Here is a 27,124-nt window from a genome sequence, read left to right on the forward strand (position 1 = left end):
GTTATGTTTATTCTGCCTTTAGTGAAAGAACACAGTTGCAACCTGAAATGGGAAGTCTGAAAAGTCATCGACTTCAGCATACTAAGGATCATACCTGACTGGTATATAGAACCAGCTGAACTAGCTGAGGCATCAGGGCATCGGCCATAGTCAAAGTCTGTAAATTTGGATGCATCAAGGAGGTCAGTAACACTGGAAGAAGGTGACCAAGCATAGTAGCCTTAGTAACTTGCTCCAAGCCTTTTAACCTAAGAAAAATTCAAGAAAACACACAGCCTAAGCAATTTCAAATCATGAGAGAAGTTGCAATGTTATCTTTACCTGACAAAAATCCCCTAAACTGCATCTCCTTGAACTTGTCAAGCAGTGACAATTCAATCCACAAATTCTCCACTTTCTACCACCAAGGGATGAAGGGAGAATGGAAAGTTATCAATGAATTTCACATTCAATCTGTGATTTTGCCAAAAATGTTTACACGGTGCACTTCATAGCACCTTCAAAGCACTTTATAAATGGGCTTCAATATGCAAACAGCTTCTCTAGGTGGTTACTACCTGCAAATTTCCCTTGGCACTGGGGCTGCCAGTCACTGCACTGAATTGACAAACTGAAAGGCAGGAAGAGAATGGCTGTGATATTGATTTGCCTGCCAAGCAGTGAAACCCACTAAGAGCTTACAGAAATTAAGGCTGGTGTGGGATCCAGAGGCAGGTAGATTTTTAATTTCTGCTTAAAACCACAATCTTATTATCTTCATCCTCTGCTAGAGGAATTAAGGTATTTGAGAAAGATCTGGGTTATAGAAATTCACTAAGGCTAATAATAAGGTTATTGGTCCTGGCTCCAGAAAAGCCGTCACATCCCCCAGGCTCTCCCAGGAGACTACACTTCCTCCCATGGCAAATCTACACCATGTGCCAGTGTGGACCCTCCACATCTTAATAAACACTGCCTGGACTGTATTGTTCAAGGGCCCAGTTGGCCTACCTGCTCTCTGCAAGTGGGCAAGAAACAGAGGATGGACTAAAAAATATATAAGCATATAACAAACAGCTCTAGAATCATTTAAGACAAGCCCTCAATGATTGGGAGCTAAAAAAAATTCCTGAAAAGTCTCATATAACTCACCGGGTACAACATAATCACATAAATGAAGGCCTCGAACTCAAGTGTCTTTGAGAGCGTGGCATTTACTGAGGCAAAAATTATACTGCACAACTGTTTTAGATCAGCATCTCTAACATTTATATCATCAGAAAATACAGCATGTCACTCATCTCTAAAAGCAAACCACAGTAGAAAGCTTAATGGGAGGGCTAAGACAGAGCTTTTTTACTATGAAAAAGAAGTTTCCTTTCCATGTCAATCGCTCCTATATTTGGAGATGTAAACTTTTAGTAAAATCACAAGACATCATGTCGGTGGCATCTTTCAAGTAGCAGCTGATTATATTTCTAAGTTACTTCTTTCCCATACTAATCATGGGAAAACTAAATGTGTGTGGTGCAGAGCTAAACGATTTAAAGATGGACAATCTGCAAGTAATGATAGTGGAAATTCCAAATGTCAGAGATGAGGTTGTCCACTGCATGCCTGCTGTCCAGATCACAGCTTTTGGCCCAATAGCACCTAAAAGGCCCATTAAAGCTCACCCATTGCATTTGACTCTGAAACACTTGCCATTTCAACTTATTATCACAGAAAAAAATCACTCTATATTATTAGATGTTATATTCTAATAGATTTGATCGTTATAAGCAAACTCTTCTTTCTGAAGGGCAGCAGTTCATGGTTCACAGTTCATTTCCTCACCTCTGGTCACGGTCAGCTACGTCACTATTTATGAGGGCAGTTGTGACCTGCTGTAGCATTTCCAACACTTCATCACATCCAGTCAGAATCTGGGTGGCAAGAGCCAAAATACTGACTTTCAGTTCCTAGGCAGAAAATATCATAATATTATTTTTAAGCTTTGTGATGACTGTACATCCACAATGACAACACAAAATGATGTATTTAATGATGCATTTCCAAATTAAATAAATGAGAAGACCATAATAAGCCCAAAACAGTAAACTGCTAGGATGGCAAGTGGCAATTTGATTTGGGAGGCTAAGGTCTGGAGTGCTGACAGAAATACGCAGTATTTCACAGGGAGCACACTGAGTCCCTGGGAGAAAAGGCATTTCTCCCATCCCCTTCAGCACAAGAGAGCTCCTGGTGGCCAGCCCAGAAACTGTCCAGGTGGAAGTGCCTTGGGTGGTATGAGGGTAGCTAAAGAGAAAAACAGAACAGTAAAAGGCGCATGTATAGGCGGTGAATAAAATGAGACAAAAACACAACATTCTGAAACAGTACAAGTGACCTTTTTACTTAATGTCTTAAATCCATTATATTTGAAAACAGGCAAGTTTAACATTCAATTAAATAGTAGGTAGTTACATGTTATCAAACATTAAGATCAACTATTAGAGCATTCATGGGAGTACATATACTAATAATACGTTAAGAAACACCAGTTAAGATCATAGAAATGTTTAGTTTAGAATTATCTTCTATCAAAAAAAAAAATACAACCAAGTAACCCTCTAGACGAAATTAATGTGTCTGTTATTTTCCCCAGCAATGCTTTATAACCAAATTATTTTGCCTTCACTAGGAGTCTTTAAATTTCTTTCTATGGTTTAATTAAGAATTTATTAAATTTAGCTTTTTAAAATAGAAAAATCTTTTTTCATTGTTGAGATGTTCTGAGTCTGTCTTGGTACTCAAGATATTTGTATCATTAAGGGAAAAGGAACTCTGCACTTACTAGACTAGCTGAATCATGGTTTAAGGCCCATCAATAGCATCAGCTATCCTCTACTGACTTCATACCATGTATCAGCACGGTGCCAGGTATTTTACATACCTTGTCTCTAATCCTCACCGCAACCTGACAAGGTAGGTGTTATTGTCCCTTTTTACTGATTAGAAAACTGAGGCAAGAGAAGTTAAACAAATTGTATCAGCAATTTAAAAGATGAATTCACGTATTTTTGCCTGTTTAACAAAACTGATTACATAACGAGTTAAACTCATAAGCAGGTATATGATTTATATAGTATTTATGTGTAAAGAAGTAGGAAAAGGGCAAACCATAATGACTTTCATCTTTAATTATATCTTCCTTGGTTAATTTTTCATTGTGCTTAAATCAACATTTTAAGGAAGAATAAAGATCTTATTGATTTCCCTAATTCTCCCACAAAGATGAAATTTTGAAGAACAATGCAAACAACAGTCTTGAGCATCTGTCAAAATTATAACAATCACTGATAAAAAAATATCTTCAGACTGCTATAAATTGCTATGTGAGAACAAAGTATTGAGTTAACACTAATTTAAAAATAATTACAGAAAATGAAATGAACTATAAGTTCAGAGATTAAATTGCTCAAAATGGAGATTGTAAGAAAATTACCACCTTTTTAAAATTACTTGAATGAAGAGAATACAATAGACCATTCAAAATATCAAAATTTTTTTAAATGCTAAGCTCCCAGATTTATTTTAAATTTATGTAACTTCCAGGTGCATATAGATCACTTGTAAGTGCCATGTTTTACAGTTCTTAAAAGAAAACGAGAATAAACAGAGGCACATAAAGTTTGACAGTAGCACATGAGGATGACTCATTATGAGAGCGTCACAGATATGATAACCACTGTGCATTAACATAAAAATCTATGAAATGAGTGACCTAATATTATCTCTTACAAAAAAATACAAGCCACATGGTGAAATCTGACATCATAGTACACAGAAATTTAGCTTTTTAAGCTGTGCTTTACACACTGGGTAGAAAGCATCGTTAGAATAAAGCTTGGTGTTTACCTGTACCTTCAATGTCTCTCCCTGCAAGGAGTTGTCACTGTCATCGTTCTCATCAGGTTTAATCAAAATAGTGTTACTGAGAAGGTGGTTCTGAACTGCCATCAGATAGCGCAGGCAGGAGGATGCAGCCTTTAATACAAATAATGGCATTTAAATGATCTAAACCCTATTGAAAGAAGGGATCATGCAATCCTCATGTTTTCAAAAGATTTCGACAAGGGAAACAAAAAGAGAAAGTATAGAAAACAGACCACGTTAGTTTCTCAGATGACTTATTTCCACATGACTTCTAATACATGCTTTGACACGATTACCATAACTTTCTGCCCTCTGCTCCACAGTCCTCACTAATCACTCAGAATACTTACTTGACTTTTTGCCTCTTAATATTTCTGCTTCCCCCACTCCCCTCACATGCATCGCTGTTATAGAAGACTCTACTCAAGCCCTTAAAAGAATCTTTTGGTTCCCACCAGTTGCTTTTAAACACTGATGGTTTATAGAACTATACTAAATTAAAGACTAATGAGGAAAAATACTTCCTTATTTTAAATATTTTTAAAATAAAGTATTTTAAATAAATTAAAATGAAAACACATCTTAAATTCAGCCAAACATTTGATTGCATCAAGAAATTTAAGAAGGAGAAATAAAGTTTTTGAAGAAGATATTTCAAGTGGATTTGTCTAGTTCTATATTTCCAGTGTAAGTATAATCATCCACTGACTATCATAAATTACATTATCTATCTTGTAGAGTACATGTGTGTATGATTTCACACACCTCAATATAGTAAAATGAAAAGGGGTAAAACAATATAAGTTTGTCTTCATTAAATACGTTTTTACTTACAGGCACAGTTGACAGGAGCTTTTGAAAATCATCTTTAGAGACAGTTTGGCACTTGGTGATTAAGATACAGGATTCTCGTACAACAATCTTCAGAATGTAGTGTAAAAGTTCATCATTTAGTCTTTAAAATGCAGGAAAAATGTCAATAACTAATTGATGACTTATTAGTAAAAAGATAAGTTTTACACTATTGGAATGACATGACAAATAGTAGATCCAAATATAACTGGTTCTGCAAGCAAATCATCTTGCTCAATATTGAGGCTAAAACTAGGCATATTATCTAAATGAAATGTATAGAAACAAAATGGTACCCCACTACCTAGTCAAAGTATTTTATAAAAAAACCTATGCCTTCCTCTCTCACCAGTTCTAACACACACACAGCTATTTTCACATGTCAGCAATTTGGATCGAGTCCTTCTCAGATACTATAAAAAACTCCATCCATTATTTCTGCTAACTACCTTTTCCCCATGCTCAAGTAATGTTGCCGATAAAATTTAAAATGTTCTGTTATCATTTCTTAGGGCAACCATGAGATTTATTATCTTTCAATTGATTCATAATAGGCTTAACATGCTAAATATCTTATTAGATATGACAGGAAACTAAAAGTGATCACATTTAAACCTAAATTAATTAGTTAAAAGGACACAAGGGAAAGTCTAGTGAATAATGTAACTGGTGTCACCTGTAATGATCATCCTCGTCACTGCCAAATCTGTTGTTTTGAAGCTGTTCAGCTAAATTGGTTAGGATCACATCCCGTAGCTGGGAAAGGCCGCTGTTTCTCTCTCCTAATACAGAACAAAGCTCCATAAACTACTTCCGTAATTGCATTGAGAATATTGATGGTTTTTTTTGAGAAAGGTTTTTAAACAAGTGGACTATTGACACTTTTCAACAATCCCATAAATGACAGTGGGCATTTGTACTTCCACAAGCAACAGCAAAAAAAACAAACAAAAAAAAACTGTATCACAACCAAGAAGACTTTTTTTTAATGAGAACATCCTGATTTAAGTATAATCACCCTCTTGATATATCATAAAGTGTCATCTCTAATTCCTCAAATTAATGTTGTCATTATAAATGCAGAATGTCTTTAGCATGGTGTCATTTTTGTTGTTGCTTTTGAGTCTAACTTTAAACATTTTTCTAACGTGAAAAAAATTGGCTTAGAAACACCAAGAAATAATTATTAAAACATTTATTAAACATCTGGAGTCAGGTACATTATGCTAAGCAGTTGGAACAGAAAGAGGTTTATAAAGATTAAAGATATAGAAAATGTGGTTTCTGTTTTCACTCTGGCCGAAGTGTGAGTACACAGGTAAATACATTTAAAAAATAATACTATAAAGATAGGAAGAAAAGGAGTATCTATTATCTTAATATCCAGGTATTTACTTAGGGACAAAAAAAGGACAGCTGTTCAAGAATAATTAAAGGATAATTCTCACCTTCTGTTAAGACCAGCTTAAGTAAGTTATTGATTTCAGTTTCACCTGGGTACAAGATATTTAAACCAGAGCTGAAATGACAAAAAAGCAAAGTTTTTAAATTAATGGTCTAGAAAATCCAAAGTCAAAGTATCTAAATTTTTATTTTTACTAAAGATGGCAGTTTGATTATATAGAAGGCAGTTTGATTATATAGAAGGTAAGTTTTATCATTCAAAGGTAAGTTTTATCATTCGAAAGTACTTGAAACTAAACTCACAACTGGTTAAGGAAGGAAAAAACATTCCCTTCCTCTATGTTCACTCTTGTCATACAGTTCTTCCAGACTAGGTACTCAATTCTCTCTTGGTCATTAAATTAAATTTGGGCATATTAAGACAATGTATTCCTTTGATAAAAGTTCATTGCACTCAAAAAATTTTTGATAGGTTAAATGACAATAAAGTTTTAAGCCGATTAATAAAAATAATAAAGGCTAACATTTTTGAGCCCTTACTTTACATCAGGCCTTAACTCATTAAAACCTCACAGATCTATAAAGTGGGTGCTATTTTTATGTTCTGACTACAGGTAAGGAAATTGAAGCCTCAAGCCAAAATTTCAGTGAGTGAGAAGCAGAGCAAAGACTAGACCCCAGGTGTGCTTGTGCCCAAAGACGGCGTTCTTAACTACTGCGCCACACTCGCTTCCAGGTGAGGAGAGTATACGCTTGCAGACAATCAAAATGTCCACTTAAAGGTATGTGTGTGTTTGTTGGAGATTGAGATGAGGACTGCCGGTACAAAAAATGGCTTGGGACCTCTGGGGCGGGCCACAGTGGCTCAGCAGGCAAGAACGCTTGCCTGCCATGCCAGAGGACCCAGGTTCGATTCCCAGTGCCTGCCCATGTTAAAAAAAAAAAAAAAATGGCTTGGGACCTCTGAGGGTAGGGCCATCAACTGTTTTCCAATTAAATTATCCCCCATGCATGAGGCCCTGTCTGCCAGATGGGGTCAGAGACATCTACGCTACTGGCTTGCAGGGAAGATTACAATGCATCTCAGGAGAAGCATTTTGCAGAGAGCACTAAGAAAATCGTTTGCCATTTACCTGATGGCAAGGCAAACTTCCTTCTGAATTTCAGGGCAAATTTGATCTTTTGGTGCCATCAACAACTGCCAAAGAAGTAACCCCGACCGTCGAATGATGTCTCGATTCCTTTCAGTTTGTGGGCTGAAGAAAAATTTAAACACCACCTACAGAAACATAAAAGTTACAGCTAAAAATGCTAATTCTGCTGGGGATAAAATTATCCTTATGCAGAAAAACATGGTAGGTAATTTTATGAATAAAACTTAGGTGGACTTTTAACCACAAGTATCTTCTGTTGTGCAACAATATAACTACGGTAAATATATGTGCAACAATATAACTGTGGTAAATATTTTACATATATTAATTATAATTGATATACATATACTCCATTAACTTCAGTGCAATGAATATGATGATAACTACGAATTAGAATGTTATCAGATGCAAAATAGAAATGTTATTAAATTTTTCTCCTCATAGGAATTAGCTGCTGAAGCCAAGTTTCTGTCTTGAAACAGTGTATTTACCTGAAAGACAACGAGAATGCAGCGTATAATACAGGTATCTCCATTGACCATGGCCTTCTCCATAATGTCACAAATACTGCTAAGGTGGTGTGCTTCAATCGGATGCTGCTTGCCCAGGACACTTGTGATTGGAAGATTGGGGTTGGTAGCAAGGAGATTGAGCTGGTGTATGCACATCGCACCAACATGGTGCAATAACTGGTTTATAACCTCATTCGTGGTTATAGCCTCTTCTAGAAGTTGAAAAGGAAACTCAGTGAGGAAAGACATCTCTATAGGTGGTCCCCAAAGAACAGACAGCCCTCTGACTTAAAAAAGATGCACGCACATTAGGGGAGGCCAACTTGGCTCTAATCTCTTCCTCTACTGCTGGAGTCACCCGTCTCCCTGCCTCAGAGTGCTGGTGTTAAAACATTTGGTAATTTCAACTGTTTTAGAGCACAAGCAGCTACCACTTACTGAGTCCTCTATATATGCTGGAAAATGGGCTAAATACTTTACATGTATGACCTCACAACAACCTTATGAACTCAGACTATTTTTAGCCCTCCTTTGCAGAGACCTCTCTGACCAAGAATCAAAGAGGTGAAGTAACTTGCCCCAGGACACATACCTACTAAGTGGTAGAGCTGAGATATGAATCCAGGCCATGTCACCCCAAAGTTCATGCTGGTAAACTCTCTCCATCTTCAGTGGTTCCCTTATGGTGAAATTCCTTGTCCACAAATATCTCCTCCCCATAGTACCTTAACATTTTTGCCTTATTTAGTCACCTCAGCCTATAAATCTGTCATTAAACCTTGCAAAGGTTGACAAGATCCTTTTTTATAATAATAAATACCTCATCGGTGGTTACAGGCCTTCAAAGAATGGAAGTGAAATAATTGAAATAGGCAAAGTACAAAAAAAAGATAGCCTTTTTTCTTTCAAACAAGCTGAAATGAACTGTCCAAAGCGAATGGGAAAGTAGGTAACCTTGGCGGGCAGGACTTAGGGCGAGGAACCTAAGAGCTAGGAAAAAGATCATGCTCACTGGGAGCTCTGAGGAAAAGACTCAAGGAAAACCAAAGAGGTTAAGTAAGTTTGTCAAAGCTAAGCCTTGTCAAATATGTATTAACCCTAGGGTTGGGTCCCATTGTACTCTGGGTCTCCTTCTGTAGTCTGCTGGTCCTTATTTTACAATGATAGAATTCAGGTTAGAACTGTTCATTTTCAACAAAGACTTGTTGAAAGCTAGTTTTGGGACCTACTCTCCATCACAGTTTCTACATGAAAATGAATTTTGAATTACAACCAAAGGCTTTAACCTACATTGTTTTATGTAGGTATTCAAGGAAGGTTCTCAGATGGATGACATATGAGCAGAGAACTGAAATAAGTAAGGGCTAAACTACACAGATATTTGAGCTAAGGTCATTTCTGGCAAGGGAAAAAGCATTAAGTCCAGCGGCTGCCAACAGATTTGGTGACTTCAAGGATCAGCTAGGGAGGCCAGAGGTCTCAAGGAGAGTGGGAAGATAGGTGCTCAGAGAGGTAGGAAGATTCTAGATTATGAGTAAACAAGGTCTCTTTTATTCTGAATTAGATGGGAAGCCAGAGGAAGTGTTTGAGCAGAGGAGTAACAGATCTAACCTAAATTTTAAGACTCTTTCGTTACTCTATGGAGATGAGCCTCAGGGGAAGGAAGAGGGCAACGGCCAGTGAAGAGAGCAGCTCTATGACAATCTGGGTGAAAATGACAGCTTAAACTAGAGTTGTAGCAGCAGAACTTGTAGGAAATGGTTTAATTGTGTATATATTTTGAAGGTAAAAGCTGACAGGATTTGCTGATGTCCAGTCTGAGAGAAGAGTTAAAGATAACTTTTTGGTTTGAGTACACGAAAGAATGTTGACACCATATACTGAAATTTGGCAGACTCAGCAGTTACACATTTGGAGAAAAGGAGAAATACGGAGTTTGTTTTCACATGTTAAGTTGAAGATGCCTATTAGATATCTAAGCAGCATCGAATACATAGTCTGGAGTTCAAGGAAGAGGCCTGGAGATGATAATTAAGGAGTCAGAAATATGTAGTAGATTTTCTTTTTTAATAGCTTTATGGAAGTATAATGTACATACCATAAAATTTGCTCATTCTAAGTGTACACTTCAATTTCAGAGAATTTACAAAGTGGTGTAATCTTTACCACAATCTAGTTTGAGAACATTTACATCACACCAGCCCATTGCGCTGAGCCATCAATCCATTCCTCTGACTCCCAGCCCCAGGAAACCATTGCTCTGTTTTCTATCTCTATAGATCCGCATTTTCTGGACATTTCATACAAATGGAATCATACGATATGTAGACTTTGGTGTCTGACTTCTTTCATTTAGCATGAGGTTTATCAACCTTCCACTACTGACATGCTGATCATATAATTCCTTGCTGTAGATGGCTGTCTTTAAAGGATGTTTAAAGCAGCATCCCCAACCTCTAGCCACTAAATGCCTGTAGCAACCTTCTAGTCATGTCTTTAGATATTGTTCAATGTTCCTTGGGTGCAAAATTGCTCCCCCACTTACTCATAGGTAAGAACCATTGACTTACCATACTATTTTGGGGACTCATTCATGTTTTACCATGTTTCTATAGTTCAGTCCTTTTTTTTTTCATGGGCAGGCACCAGGAATCAACCCGGGTTTCCAGCAAGGCAGGCAAGAACTCTGCCACTGAGCTACCACGGCCCACCTGGTTCAGTCCTTTCTATTGCTGAATACTATCCCATTCTATGGCTATATGTATTTTTGTTTATTCATTCACCAACTGATGGGTATTTAGATTGTTTTCAGTTTTTAGCAATTATATATAAAGCTACTTTGAACATTCATGTACAAGTATTCATGTGGGTATAAGTTTTCATTACCCTTGGGTAGATACCTAGAAGCAAAATTCCTGGATCGCATGGTAGGCATATGTTTAACTTTTTAAGAATGGCCAGAATATTTTCCAAAATAGCTCTACCATTTTACATTTTCACCAGCAGTGTATGAGGTTCTGGTTTCTCCACATCCTCACCAAAACACCTGTTATTATGTGTCTTTTTGATGATAGCCATCCCATGGAAGGGACTAAATTCATTCTTTTGTATATTGATATCCAATTGTCCCAGAACCATTTGTTGAAAAGATTATCCTTTCCTTCACTGGGTTATCTTGGCTGCTTTGTCAAAAATCAATTGATGATATGGGAATGTAAAATGGCACAGCAATTGTGGAGGTCTGTTTCGTGGTCTCTTAAAAAGCTAAGTATAGAGTTGCCTTATGACTCAGCAATCCCACCACTTGGGAAAACCAGAAGATCTGAAAAGAAGGGATGCGAACCGACATCTGTACACCAATGTTCATAGCAGCATTATTCACAATTGCCAAATGATGGAAATAACCCAAGTGTCCATCGACAAATGAATGGACAAACAAAATGTGGTATTTACATATGTGCTGGTTTGAAAGGATATATGCCCCCTAAGAAAGGCCATGTTTTGATATAAATCCCATTCCTTAAAGGTAGAATAATCCTTATTCAATACTGTATATATAAAACTGTAATGAGATCATCTCCCTGGTTGATGTGATTTAGTCAAGAATGGTTGTTAAACTGGATTAGGGGATGACATTTCTCCACCCATTTGAGTGGGTCTTGATTAGTTTCTGAAATCCTATAAAAGAGGAAACATTTTGGAGAGGGAGATTCAGAGAGAGCAGAGAATGCTGCAGCACTACAAAGCAGAGTCCACAAGCCAGCGACCTTTGGAGATGAAGGAGGAAAAGGCCTCCCGGGGAGCTTCATGAAACCAGAAGCCAGGAGAGTAAGCTAGCAGATGATGCTGTATTCGCCATGTGCCCTTCCAGCCGAGAGACAGAAACCCTGACTGTGTTTGCCATGTGCCCTTCCAGCTGAGAGAGAAACCCTGAACTTCATCAGCCTTCTTGAACCAAGGTATCTTTCCCTGGATGCCTCTGATCGGACATTTCTATAGACTTGTTTTTTTTTTTTTTTTGCCTGTATTTTTTTTTTTTTTTGGCTTTTTTCTTTTTTCTTTTTTTTTTTAATTAATTAAAAAAAGAATTAACAAAACAATTAGAAATCATTCCATTCTACATGTACAATCAGTAATTTATAGACTTGTTTTAATTGGGACATTTTCTCGGCCTTAGAACTATAAACTAGCAACTCATTAAATTCCCCTTGTTAAAAGCCATTCCGTTTCTGGTATATTGCATTCCAGCAGCTAGCAAACTAGAACAACATATAATGGAATATTATTCAGCAGTAAGAAATAATGAAATCCTGAAGCATGTGACAACATGGATGAACCTTGAGGACATTATATTAAGTGAAATAATCAGACAAATGGACATATATTGTATGATCTCATTAATTTGAACTAATTATAATACATACATTTATAGACCCAAAATATACCAGGATATAGAATGAGGCTAAAGAATGGGGAGTAGTTGCTTAATATGTACAGCATGTTTACCCAAGGTGAACTTAAATGTTTATAAATGGATAGAGGTAATAGTAGTACATTATTCTAAGAATAATTAACAGTGTTGAATGGTGTGTGAATGTGGTAGAAAATGGGAAGTTTAGAGTCATGTCTGTCACCAGAAGGAAAGCTGGAGGTTAAATCATGAGAATGTATAACACGGTGAATCTTGTGATGGGCAATGACCATGATTAACTGTACAAATATTAAAAAGTTCTTTCATGAACTGGACAAATGTACAAAGAATATTACAAGGAGCCAATAACAGATAAGCATATGGGGAAAATGCACTTATCAAGTACATGCAAACTATGGACTACAATTAACAGTAATATCTTATTCTTTCATTAACATACTAATACTATGGGTGAATAATTGAGGGGGACAAGGGTTATGAGAGGATTAGAGTTTTCTTTCTTTTTTTTTTTGTATGCTGTATGTCAGGGTCACATTTCATTCTTTTTCCATGTGAGTATCCCATTATTGCAGCACCATTTGTTGAATTTTTTATTTGTTTGTTTTTGTTGGTTTCTTTGTTTGGGAAGTAAATGGGCTGGGAATCGAACCCGTATCTCCCGTATGGCAGGCGAGAATTTTACCACTGAATCACCCTTGCACCCCCTCTTTCTTATTTTTATTTCTTTTCTGGAGTTTATAAAATTGTTCTAAAACTGCTCATGGGGCTGTATGCATAACTATATGACAATATTGTGAACCACTGACTGTATACCAAGGATGATCTGCATGATAAACAAAATTGCATTACAAAAATCAATTGACCATAAATGTAAGGGTTTATTTCTGGACACTCAAATGATCTACATGACTACCCTTAAGCTACTACAGCATTATCTTCACAACTGTAGCTTTTCAGTATGTCTTGAAATCGGGTAGTTTAATCCTCTCACTTTGCTCTTCTTTTTCAAAATTGTTTTGGTTATTCTGTCTTTTGCATTTTCATATAAAAAAACTGCCTGCTGGGATTTTGACCGGGAATATATGGAATCTACTGATTAATTTGGGGAGAACTGGCATCTGACCAGTGATAAGTCTTTCAATCTATGAACATGAACTCCCCATATATTTAGATTTACCACTATTTCTCTCAGTAATGTTTTATAATTTTCATGGTACAAGTTCTACACTTCTTTTGTTAAATTTATTCCTAATTATTTTACTTTTCTTGCTACTATTGTGAATAGAATTGTTTCCTTAATTTCATTTTCTCATTGTTTGATGCTAGCATATAGAAATACAATTGATTTTTGTATAACGATCTTATCTCCTATAATTTTAAATTGTTTATTCAAACAGTTTGTGCATCTGGATTCTTAGGATTTTTCTACACACATAATCATATCATCTGTGAAGAAAGACAGTTTTAATTCTTCCTTTCCAATCTGGATGTCTTTATTTTTCTTGCCTAACTAACTTGGCTAGAATCTCCAGTACAATGCTGCATAGAAGTGTTGAGAATGGGCAGCCTTATTTGTTCCTGAAAGTAGGGGAGAAGCTTTCAGTCCTTCACTGTATAATATGATGCCAATTGTATGATTCTTATAGATGTCCTTTATGAGGTTGAGGAAGTTCCCTTCTATTCCTAGAATGTTGCATGTGTTTATTATGAAAAAGTGTTGGATTTTTGTCAAATACTTTTTCTGCATCAATTGAGATGGCCATGTTATTTTTCTTCTGTTTTATTAATATGGTATATTATATTAATTGATTTTTGGATGTGAAACCAATCTTGCATTCCTGGATAAAACTCACTTGATCTGTGGTGAATAACCCTTTTTATAAGTTACTGGATTCAGTTCGCTAATATTTGGTAAAGAAATTTTGTGTCTATTTTGATGGGAAATGTTCATCTGTAGTTTTCTTTTCTTGTGATGTCTTTCACTTTATTATTAGGATAATACTGGTCTCACAGAATGAGTTGGAAGGTGTTCTCTTCTCTATTTCTGAAAGAATTTGTGAAGAACTGGCAGTATTCTTTCTTTAAATACTTGAAAGAATTTATCAGTGAAGTCATCTGGGGTTGCCTTTCTTTGTGGGAAGATTTTTAAAAAACTTTTTATTCTGAAATAACTTCAGATTTACAGAAGAGTTGCAAAAGATAACAAAGAGATTTCTTCACCCAGCCATTTCAAGGTTAACAGTTTATATAATTATGGTACATTTATCAAAACTAAGATGTTACCTGGTATAATATTCAAGTAACAAAACTACAAACTTTATTTGGATTTCACCAGTTTTCCTACTAATATCATTTTTCCTCTTCCAATCCAGGATACTGTGTTGCATTTACTCATTTTGTCTCCTTAGTCTCTTACAATTTATGAAAGTTTTCAGACTTTTCTTGTATTTTATAACCTTGACACTTTTGAAGAGTACTGCTCAGGTATTGTACAGAATACCCCCCAATTCGGGTCTGTCTGATCTTTTCCCATGATTAAGCTGAGGCTATGGACTTTAGGGAAGAAAACCCAGAGGTGAAGTGCCCTTCTCATTATATCATATCAGGGGGTACAAGATATCTACATGACTTAGTACTAGAAATGCTAAAATTCATCACTTGATTGAAATGGTGTTAGCCACATTTTCCCACTCTAAAGTTACTATTTTTCCCTTTGTGTAGTTTGTCTTTTAGAAGTCATTAAGTCAAGCCCACAGTCAAGGGAAGAGGCACTGATTAAGCTGCGCCTGTTGGAGGGAAGAGTATCAAGAGAATTTGTGGAATTATGTTAAAATCATTATAATAATTAATAAATATTTGGGAGGTGAAATTTTGAGACTATGCAATTATCTATTCAGATTTTCTACCTTTTCTGGAGTTAGTTTAGATAATTTGTTTTCTTCAAGAAATTTCTATGTTCCATCTAAGTTTTATTTGTTGATATATAGTTACTCATAGTATTTTCCTGTAATTCTTTTAATTTCTACAGGGTCAATAATAATTCCCTGCTTTCATTACTGCTTTGATATTTATGTCTTTTTTTCCCCTTTTAGTTTTGGTCTAGCTAAAAGTTTGTTAATTCTGCTGATCTTTTAAAAAAGCCAAGTTGGTTTAATTGATTTTCTTTATTATTCTGTTTTCTACTTCATTGCTTACTGCTCTAATCTTTTCATTATTTCCTTCCTTTTCCTTGCTTTGGGTTGAGTTTGCTCATCTTTTTCTAGTTTCTTCAGGTGGAAGCTGAAGTTATTGATTTGCGACCTTTCCACTTTTCTAATAAGAGTGCTTAAAACTATAAATTTTCTTCTAATTAGTGAAATCTCATAAATTTTGGCATGCTGCCTTTTTGTTTTCATTCATTTCAAAGTGTCTTCTAATTTGAGATTTCTTTTTTGGCTATGGATTATTTAGTAGCTTGTTTTTAATTTTCAAATATTTGACAATTTCCAAAATTTATGTTGTTGATTTTTAATTCTGTTGTGTTCAGAGGACATACTTTGTATGATCTCATTCTTTTCAAATTTATTAAAACTCATTTTATGGCCTACCATAGGACTCATTTTGAAGAATTTTCCATATGCATTTGAAAGACTGTGTATTCTGTTGTTGTTGAGTGGAATGTACTATAAACTTCAGTAAGATCAAGTTGGTTGTGTTGTTCAAACAGTCTATATTCTTGCTGATATTTTGTCTAGCTGTTCTGTTAAATATTGAGAGGAGAGCACTGAAGACTCCAACTATTATTGTTGAACGGTCAATGTCCTCAATTCTTTAAATTTTTGCTTCCTGTTTCTGAGATTCATATTTAAGCAATAAATTGACCCATCACTTTGAAATTTCCTTTTTTATCTCTCTTGCAAGTTCATTTTATCTGATATTAATATACTTCATGACTACTGGTTAGATGGTATATCTTTTCCCATCCATTTACTGGCAAACTATTTCGGTCTCTCAATCTAAACAGTGCCTTATGTAATCAGAATATAGTTGGGTCTTATTTTTTTATCCAATCTAAGCTTTCTGGCCTTTGATTGGAGTGTTTAGTCCATTCATATTTAATGTTATTATTATTAATGCTGGATTTGCATATGCTAATTTGCTGTATGTCTCATGTCTTTTTTGTTACTTTGTCTTTTACTGCCTCTTTCTGTGTTAGTTTTTTTTTTACTGTAAAATTTTAATTCCTGTTGGCCCTTTTTAATTTTATTTTTTTGAAGTATTATGTTAGTCTAGGAATTATAATATGCATCTCAATTTATCACAATCCACTTCAAATTAACATTAACTTAATTCCAATACAATATAAAACTTTGCTCCAGTGTAGCTCCATTTTCTCCCTAGTCTGTGCTATTATTATTTTCATACATGTTACATCTGTATGCTATAAACCCATTAATACGGTATTACATATTTGTTTTAGGCAATCTCTTTAATATAATCTTATATATTTTAAAGACACTAAGAGAAGAAAAGTTTGGTTCTTTAAATAATTTCTCTTTCTGTTAAATTCTGTTTAGTCATCACACTGTCCTTTAATTCCTTGAACATGATTTTCTTTAGTTCTTTGAACATACTTATAATGGCTGCTGTTAAGTCATCATTTGCTAAGCCCAACATAAGAATTTCTCCTGCAGTGTTTATCTGCTGATGGCTCTGTGTATTTTCCCCCATTCTTGTTTCTATTTTAATTTTTATTATTAAATTTATTCATAAATTTCTATTACTCTTATTTTTACTTTTAAGTCTAGCTTCCTAGAGATCACCCCTGGGTTTGTATTCATTAGTGATCAACCAATGATCATGTTAAATCACTGTTAGAAGACCTAACATTTGTGGGAAGGGCATCAAAGTTCAGGCAGTTTGAAACTCTGTCCCAGTTTTTACTTTCTGCCACAGCCTAGAAATGATCATTTCTGACCATTCCATCTGGTTATAATTGCTTTATGGGGAGAAGATCAGCCGAGCTATTCACTTTTCCGTACAGCCACAGTTAACTTTTCTTTGTAGGAAGATATTTGATCACAGATTGAATCTCTTTACTTGTGACTTCTGTTGAAGATCACAAGTAAAGAGATCTTCTGTTTCTTCCTGAGTCAGTGCAGCTTGATTGTGTGTCTCCAGGAATTTGTCCATTTCATCTAAGTTGTCTAGTTTGTTGGCATATAGTTGTTCATAGTATCCTCTTATGATTTCTCTTATTTCTTCAGAGTCTGTGGTAATGCACCCCTTCTCATTTCTGATTTTGTTTATTTGCATCCTCTTTTTTTCTTTGTCAATCTTGCTAATGGCCCATCAATTTCATTGATTTTTCTCAAAGAACCAACTTTTGGTTTTACTGATTCTTTCTATTGTTCTCTTCTCCCATTCATTTACCTCTGCTTTAATCCTTGCTATTTTTCTTCTCCTGTATGCTTTGGAGTTAGTTTGCTGTTCTTTCTCAAGTTCCTCCAGGTTCTCTGTTAAGTCCTCAATTTTTGCTCTTTCTTGTTTTTTAATGTAGGCATTTAAGGCAATAAATTTCCCTCTCAGCACAGCCTTTGCTGCATTCCATAAGTTCTGATAAACTGTATTCTCATTTTCATTCATCTTCAGATAGCTGCTGATTTCTCTAGCGATTTCTTCTTTGACTCACTGGTTGTTTAACAGTGTGTTATTTACAAGAAGCAAAGTCACCACCCTCCCCCTGTCTAAGGGGGACATGACTCCCAGGGGTGTGGACCTTCCTGGCAACATGGGACAGAACTCCTAGAATGAGCTGAGACTCAGCATCAAGAGACTGAAAAAACCTTCTCGACCAGAAGGGAGAAGAGTGAAATGAGACAAAGTGCGAATGGCTGAGAGATTCCAAACAGAGTCAAGAGGTTATCCTGGAGATTATTCTTACGCATTAAGTAGATAATCACCTTGTTATTCAAGATGTAATCGAGGCTGGAGGGAACTGCCTGAAAATGTAGAGCTGTGTTCCAGTAGCCATGTTTCTTGAAGATGATTGTATAATGATACAGCTTTCACAATGTATGTGACTGTGTGATTGTGAAAACCTTGTGTCTGATGCTCCTTTTATCTACCTTGTCAACAGACGAGTAGAACATATGGAATGAAAAACAATAGGGGGAACAAATGTTAAAATAAATTTAGTTTGAAATGCTAGTGATCAATGAAAGGGAGGGGTAAAGGGTATGGTATGTATAAGTTTTTTTCTGTTTTCGTTTTATTTCTTTTTCTGAATAGATGCAAATGTTCCAAGAAATGATCATGATGATGAATATGCAACTATGTGATGACATTGTGAATTACTGATTATATATGTAGAACGGAATGATCAAAATAGGAATGTTTGCGTTCATTTGGTGTTTTTTCATTTTTTCATTAAAGGGTCAATTCACCAAGAAGATATAACAATCATAAATGATTGTTATAGAAAAATAAAATTAAAAAAAATTTTTTTAAAGTGTTATTTAATCTCCATATATTTGTGAATGTTCTAACTCTTTTGTGGTTATTGAGATCCCACTTCATTCCATTGTGATCACAGAAAATGCTTTGAATAATTTCAATATTTTTAAATTTATAAAGACCTGTTTTGTGCCCCTGCATGTGATCTATCCTGGAGAATGTTCCATGAGCACTAGAGAAGAATGTATAACCTTGTGCTTTGGGGTGCAATAACCTATATATGTCTCTTAGGTCTAATTCATTTATCAAGTTATTTAACTTTACAATTTCTTTGTTAATCTTCTGTCTGGTTGTTGCATCTATAGAGGAGAGTGGTGTATTGAAGTCTCCTACTATTATTGTTGAAACACCTATTGCTCCCTTCAGTTTTGCCAATATCTGTCTCATATACTTTGGAGCTCCCTGACTGGGAGCATAAACATTTATGATTGTTATATCTTCTTGGTGAATTGACCCTTTAATCAGTATAGAGTGTCCTTCTTTGTCTCTTATGATGTTTTTACATTTAAAGTCTATTTTCTCTGATATTAGTATAACTATTCCTGCTTTCTTTTGATTACAATTTGCATGGAAAACTTCTTCCATACTTTCACTTTCAATCTATTTGTATACTTGTGTCTAAGATGAGACTCTTGTAAGAAGCATATAGCTAGATTATGTTTCTTAATCCATTTTGCCAATCTGTATCTTCTAATTGGTAAATTTAATCTGTTAACATTCAAAGTTATTATTGAAAAGGTGTTTCTCAATTCCACCATCTTACCTTTTTTATTTTATTTGTCAGATCTATATATGCTTTTCCTCCCTTCTCTTTGTATTCTTTAAATTACCCTAAGTGATACTCTTCAATTCTGTGCCTTCTTCCTCACCTCACTCTCCTGTCTTTTTTTTCAGCTGGCAGAACTCCTTTTGGTATTTCTTTTTTTTTTTTTTTATTAATTAAAAAAATTAACTAACACAACATTTAGAAATCATTCCATTCTACATATACAATCAGTAATTCTTAATATCATCACATAGATGCATATTCATCGTTTCTTAGTACATTTGCATCGATTTAGAAAAAGAAATAAAGACAACAGAAAAAGAAATAAAATGATAATAGAGAGAAAAAATAAAAATAAATAAAAAAGAAAAAAGAAAAAAAGAAAAAAAAAACAACACTATACCTCAGATGCAGCTTCATTCAGTGTTTTAACCTAATTACATTACAATTAGGTAGTATTGTGCTGTCCATTTCTGAGTTTTTGTATCCAGTCTTGTTGCACAGTCTGTATCCCTTCAGCTCCAATTACCCATTATCTTACCCTATTTCTATCTCCTGATGGTCTCTGTTACCAATGACATATTCCAAGTTTATTCTCTAATGTCCTCTTTGTGCTCTTCTACTGTCTTCTTGATCTCCTTTATGTCATTTGCTATCTCACTTATTGTATTAAGTAAAGTTGTATGAATTAATGTCTAACACTCCTTTTGGTATTTCTTGTCGGGCTGATCTCTTTGACTTCTTTGTTTGTGAAAACTTTAATCTCTCCCTTAGTTTTAAAGGACAGTTTGGCTGGGTACAGAATTCCTGGCTGGAAGTCTTTCTCTTTCAGGATCTTGAATATATCATACCACTGCCTTCTCGCCTCCAAGGTGCTAGATGAGTAGTCTGAACTCAGTCTTATTTGATTTCCCTTGTATGTAGTAGATGGTTTTTCTCTTGGCACTTTCAGGATTTTCTGCTTCTTTTCAACACTTGACAGACTAGTATGCCTTGGGGAAGGCCTATTTGGATTTATTCTGTTTGGAGTTCTTTGGGTTTCTTTGACTTGTATATTTATGTCCTTTATAAGAGTTGGGAAGTTTTCTCCCATTATATCCTCAACTACTTCTCCTAGCCTTTTACTCCTCTCTTCTCCTTCTGGGACACCAGTGATTCCTATAGTTGTGCACTTTATTTTGTCTATCATTTCCCTGAGTTCCCATTCAATTTTTTCCATATTTTTTGCCATTTGCTGCTTTGAGTCTTCAAAGTCAATTATCCTGCCCTCTATATCACTTATTCTTTCTTCTGTCTCTTCAAATCTGGTGTTGTGTGCCTCTAGTATGTTTTTTATTTGTTTAACAGAATCTTTAATCTCCGTGATTTCTAATATTTTTCTATTTATTCTTTCAAATTCCTCTTTGTGCTCTTCTACTGTCTTCTTGATCTCCTTTATGTCATTTGCTATCTCACTTATTGTATTAAGTAAAGTTGTATGAACATCTTTGATTAGTCGCTCCATGCCTGTGTCTCCTCAGGTGTTTTACTATGGTCATTAGGCAGGGCTATATCTGTCTGTGTTGTGATATGCCCAGTGATCTTCTGCTGTCTTCATCATATGTAGATATCTTGATTGATTTACTTTGGGAGTTGATTTCTTTCAGTAGTCTAAGGCCTTGTGTCTGCAGGATGGTTGTACAGCAGGGAGCAGGGCACAGGGTAGAGCACTCAGTGCGCGATTTGTTTCAGGGCAGGTATGGGTGCAGGCTGGGGATGTTACACTGATGCTTTTGAACATGAGTACCCAACAGCCAGGGATGATGTAGCTGTGCAGGTGTACCAGTCTGGGGGACGTTACCCTGGTGTGCGCTGGTCTAAGGCGTTATGTCTTCATGGATTGGGGGCAGACGTGACCTGGATTTGCAGGTCAGCACTATCTCAGTGCTGGGAAGTGAGGCTGAGGGCTGTGCACATGCACAGTTCTAGAATTGCTATAACATGCAGTTCCCAGAGGTGAATGACGTGACCGGAGGCCCGTGCGCATGCGAGGGCCTGGGAGTGCTGCAAACAGCTGCCGCTGAGCTCAGGGAGGGTGAGGCTGTGCGACACTATGGGCGGTGGGGGGGTATGGAAGTTAGTGCCTGCAAACTTTATGTGCTGGCAGCAGCCTGCAGGGAACAGGGAGGGGAAGGGAGTGCTTGGGAGGGGTGTAGGAGAAGTGGGTTGGGGTGGGGGTGGGGAGCAGGTATGTGCACTGGGGGCTGGTGGGGTGAGGGAGCCTGGAGTGCAAGGAATGGGAGTGGCTGAAGGGGTTCAGGTGCGTGGGGTGTGGGGTGAGTCGGCAGTCACAGGGCTGCACTGGTGAGGGCAGCGTGCCCAAGGAACATGGCTGGCTTACTTCCTAGTTTCATGTACCCGTCCGTGTACTCCTGTGGGCTCCACACCCCTGCATCTCCGTGCCAGGCTCCAGCTTTCTGCCTCTTAGTTTCTCGGCCTCTGCAACCAGGGCTGTCACATGTGATGCAGAAGGCTCTCCCAGATCAGCTGCACTCCCGAATTCCTGCCTCAGTCATCCTTCTGTCCCTTCTCTAACTTTTCTGTGGAGTAGGGCTCATCTCAAGCTGCTCTAGTCAGCCAGATATTTTCCCAGAAGTCCCCACTACAGTTAAATTTTAAAGCCATGAGATTGTAAATTAATATTAACTTACTGTTAAGAATCTCAATATTCCTATTAAGGTCCTCATTTGTGATTCTATCTAATTCTAGTTTGTATATAAATAAGTTGCTATCAATACAAAACATTACAACAGTATGCAATCTCATACCACACACAAATGAAGAATCAATTTTTGCTTCAAAGTTCTAACAAATTTCAGAAGGGGATATATCAGATTACTTATAACAAGTCCATAAACTATCTAGAAAGTGCTATTTATTTACATACTTATTTACTTATAGATAAGAGGAATTTTAGGTTTTTAAGTTTTAAAAGGGAAGTCTATTACTTGTTCTTAAGAAAAGTACCTGAAAGTATTAAGTGTTCAAGGAGCAGTATGCATACACCCTAAACTCAAGTGTTCAGAAAGTAGATGATATATACATTGATGTATAGACAGAATAATACAGCAAATATGGCAAAAAAAAAGTTAAAATTGGTGGATCTGGGTATTGCTGGGGAGGGATGGGGTATGTTGGAGTCCTCTGTATGAGGTCTGAATTATTTTGTTACTGTCCTTTAAGTTTAAAATACTTTGAAACAAAAAGTTAAAATGAAATTTAGTTTACGACTGGAAAAAAAAAGGGGAAGGCTAGTGACATATTTTCTTGCTGGATCTATGTCCCCTCTTACAAATGCTGCTGAAGTCTCTTTATTTGGGGGAAAGGGGATCTCTTTTTCCAAGACTGTAAGTCCTCCTCACCTTTGGGCTCAGTGATGACGTGGCTGACCCCAAGTCTCTGACAGACATAGTGGAAGGCTTGGTTCCCAGGATTACACCACTGATCGATATAGTCATTTGAGCATGTCCAAAGCATGTTGTTCACTGTATCATAACAGGCACCTGCAGAAAAGCATACTTTAGTCACCTGCCATCCTGTCATCTTCTGTATACATAATCCTCTCAAGCATTACTAAGGAATGGAAGGGCAAGGATTCTCCCTAATGCTGTCAATCCACACCCTCACTCATACATAATTAGTTATTTTTCACTCGGCAATGCACTAGGTTGGGAATCATCAGGAAGCCAGATTTCAACTCCTAATATTACTTAACTTCTTATGTGAGAATGGAATAAATTTTAAGGAATAGATAGTTCTTACTAACCTATTTATATCCTGCCAACTTTCAAAAATAATTTAGGGGGCTTTTAAAAACCTAGATACAACAGGACCAATTAACTTAACCCACAATAAAAGCTCTAGTAACTGAGTCCAAAACATAGATATAAGCATCCTAGCAGCCAGTATTAAAAGAAAATTCAATATATTATATAACATTGTTCATTATTTAATAAGAAGTAGCATACCAATTCCTCAAAGGAGATAACTCTTTTTTAGAGGATGAGGTTTGAGAATTTATTATAGGCATCACAAACTAATGAAAAGTGTTTTCAATAGCAGTTTATACAGAGGAATTTCACATATGGCAATTTCTTATTTGATTATTATTAATCAAAATTAAACAGTAGTATTAAAAATTCTTTCTTTTAAGGAAACTAGAATGCTAAAAGGAAATGGCAAGTGGTTCAGGAGATATTGCTAATAACTTTGAACTTTCCAAGGAAATGTGTGTGTTCATTTCTTACCCAATCCTGGTACAAGAGCACCACGTCCCAGGGAGCTTCCAGCAGCATCAATGAGATCGGCACGACTTGTGAACTGACCATCAGAAATATTATACACCAAACTAGAGGCTAGGACTACAGAAACAAACATTAAGGTGTTAATACACCTTAAGAGGGTAGTCAGACTACTTTTAAAAATTTAAGCTTTAGGCTCTTAACAAGACTTTCATAAACATCACACCTCTCTTTTTGTTATCTATTAGTTGTAGCAATGAAGAAACAGAAAATACACACATATGACCACAAAAAGAAAACTGTCGGCCCAATATATTCCTCAATTTAACTGTAAACCATATTTTTGAAAATGTTTTTAAAGTGGCAATTTTTGCACGAAGGATTTTACAATACAGATTATCAAGAGGATAACTGAAAAAAGAGTTACAATTATTAACATCACAAAGTAACAACATTTAGCAGAAATACTTTACATACAGTCAGTGTTCAAAGGTGGAGGGACACTCAAATGCAGTTCAGCTGCTGTCCTTCCAAGTACTGGCTCTAAAACTTGGAGATACTCTGGCCCTTTCCCTTAATACAGGATAGCATAGATAAAGAGCATGGACTTCAGGTTTCTGGGTTTGAATTCCAGCTCTATCACTCTTGGGTGGCTCTGGGCAAATTATTTAACCTCTCTGAGTCTTGGTTTCCTCATTCGTAAAGCAAAAATAATACAAGTACCTACTTCAAACAGTTACTGTGAAGATTAAATGAGTTAAAATATATCAAGGGCCTACACCAGCACATATATATTAGTTATTATGACTGATATTATTTTCTTCCCCAGTTTCAAAAAGTTCTAGCACTGAGTCTCTTGAGTTTCAATTTATTATTATTATCACCCCACTAGCCTAGGCACTCATCATACCTGACTTCAATTATAACCAGAACTGTTCTCTTTATTTCTTTTTCATTTTCTGCTGTTTCATCCTGCAGACTAACAAACTGATCTTCACGAAATCTTTTCATTGTGTTTCCCATACACATTCCCTAACTTCTCTCTGCCTCTTACACAAATAATACCCGCTTTCCATGACATAAACTCAAGACCTCATGAAGTCTCTCCTTTCTTTCCCTGACTCTATAGCACTTACACTCTGTTCCACATGGTTCAAGCAGTGATACAGGATCTATATCATTTTCTAGTTTTTTACACACTGACATAATTTCTACCAACTAGACTAAGAGCTCCTGCAGACAAACACCCTTTTTTTCACTTACTCTATGGCCCCTACAATGAACAATGTGGAACAGAAGGTATCTGAGCATGTGCTGATTTGTTGGTCCACAAGAATCACTTTGTAAGCTATATTGTCGTGAAAGAACAGAATCACGTAAGCCTGATTTAATCAAATGGGACTAATCTCAGTTGGCTGAAAAAAGCCACACAAAGGACACTAAAAAGAACTCATACTAGCATTTGAAAATATAAAAAATGGGTTTAGATTTTTATTTTTTAAAATGTTCAATAAAAAAGACAAATAGCTCAATTAAAAATGAGGAAAGGATGTGAATAGACACTTCTCCAAACAAGATATTCAAATGTGCCAATAAGCACAAAAAAAGATGCTTAACGTTATCAGTTATTAGGAAAATGCAATTCAATACCACAATGAGGTACCACTTCACAACCAGTAGGATGGCTATAATCAAAAGTCAGAGGAGAACATCCATGGAAGGTGGCAAAGAAGGGGGCTCCAGGACTCACTCCTTCCTCACAAATACTAGGAAACAGGTGGACCTATCTGAATACAAGTATTCTGGAGCTCTGGAGGCCAGAACACTGTACAGCATCCAGGTAAGAGAAGGAGGAAAAGGCTGAGAAACTGGGGTAAAGAATTGTAAATAGCTCACTCTGTGGAGGCCACTGCACTCAACCCTGACTCTTGAGGCTGGACGCCGTGGGATCCACCCCCTGACTAGCTGCTGTGGACAGAAAGGGACATAAAATTTCTCTTCTCCAAGAGCCCGGGTGGGCATAGCCAAGCATTCATCACAGCTTTTAATTTAGCAAATTCGTATTACTGGGTCCCAGCTCTTTGTCACTGTTTCAACCCATCCCAGACTGGCCCCAAACACTGTTTCAACCCTACCCCCAACAGGGGCAGTGGAGGTTACAGACACCCTGCCTCTTGAAGGCTGCAGGGAAAAATTTGCTGGAGGATGCCATCTGCTAGGCAGCCCAGGAAACTGTAGCTTCAGTGAGCCATCAAACAGGCTTTTTGATGTCCTTCCTGACCCTCTCCTGGGATCTCTGGAGCCAGTTTGGGCCCCCTTCGTAGTTCCCTGCACCTGTTTTGGCAAGGAAACACTGACCTAGGGAAGCCCTCTCCAGGGGTGGCCCTCCTCCCAGAATTTGCCCTCCAGGCAAAGGCAGCTAGAGGCAATGAACAGGCAGTAAAAAACCCATAGAGCCAAAATAAAAACAAACAGAACAGATCAAGAATCCAGGAAAAGGCACAGAGGAAAGGAAGCTTTCTCCAGGGGGTGAAAAATTACACAAATAGGTGTCATCTTAAAAACTATACTACTTACCCAGGAAAGGAATCAAATGAAGAAGAGCTGAATAAATCTGATCAGTTAAACATGGGCAATTCTAAGTGTCTAGAATAAGTTGAACCAAGTGCCAAATAAGTGCCTTAACACAGCCAATCAACAATAAAATCTAAGGAAGAGAGAGAAACTGGCCTTCAAGTTAAACTCATCAGGACAATCAGATGCCTAGACATTAGCAAAAAATTTCAAGTCATATTAAGAAAGAGGAAGATATGAACCAATTATAGAAACAAATTAACTGGTTCACAGATTTTCAAACAAACCTCTGAAATCAATTCAAGGAGATGAAGGAAAATATGGCTAAAGAGATCAAGGCTATTAAGAAGACACTGAGTAGGCACAAAGAAGAATCTGAGTCTCCCAAAGTGCCTACTGTGGGTCCCAGAAGCTTGGGTGGAAGGAAGAGAGGCAGTGGCAAGCAGCCCAACTTCACGAAGGCTCTCGGCACCCTGAAACTTGAAGTACCTGGCACATGCCTGCTCCACCACCAAGATGCCCAAGAGGAAGGTCAGCTTGGTCGAGTCTCAATTAAAAAAAAAAAGATGGACCTTAAACCTAAAGCAAGAACACTGAAGAAGGAAATAAATAAATGGGAGCTCCTCAAAATTAAACACTTTTGTGCATCAGAGAACTTCATCAAGAAAGTAGAAAGACAGCCTACACAATGGGAGACAATATTTGGAAACGACATATCAGATAAAGGTCTAGTATCCAGAATTTATAAAGAGATTATT

General features: G+C 36.6%; 1 protein-coding gene across 5 annotated transcripts in view; it reads right to left on the minus strand.

The window, feature by feature from the left end:
• HECTD4 (HECT domain E3 ubiquitin protein ligase 4) overlaps nt 1-27,124 on the minus strand; it is a 282,965-nt gene that overhangs the window by 112,941 nt on the left and 142,900 nt on the right. For 3 of the 5 annotated variants that reach the window (XM_077159887.1, XM_077159885.1, XM_077159884.1), the window contains exons 10-19: nt 23,799-23,912; nt 22,914-23,054; nt 7,799-8,031; nt 7,287-7,432; nt 6,198-6,268; nt 5,426-5,531; nt 4,732-4,852; nt 3,880-4,008; nt 1,816-1,940; nt 95-248 (exon numbers count right to left, since the gene is read on the minus strand). In XM_077159887.1, coding sequence (XP_077016002.1) covers nt 95-248; nt 1,816-1,940; nt 3,880-4,008; nt 4,732-4,852; nt 5,426-5,531; nt 6,198-6,268; nt 7,287-7,432; nt 7,799-8,031; nt 22,914-23,054; nt 23,799-23,912 — 1,340 coding nt within the window. The remainder of the gene's footprint in view (nt 1-94; nt 249-1,815; nt 1,941-3,879; nt 4,009-4,731; nt 4,853-5,425; nt 5,532-6,197; nt 6,269-7,286; nt 7,433-7,798; nt 8,032-22,913; nt 23,055-23,798; nt 23,913-27,124) is intronic. The other 2 variants (XM_077159888.1, XM_077159886.1) reach the window with 1 other exon arrangement.

This window comes from Tamandua tetradactyla, chromosome 5 (assembly GCF_023851605.1).
Source record: "Tamandua tetradactyla isolate mTamTet1 chromosome 5, mTamTet1.pri, whole genome shotgun sequence".
Lineage (NCBI taxonomy): Eukaryota > Metazoa > Chordata > Mammalia > Pilosa > Myrmecophagidae > Tamandua > Tamandua tetradactyla.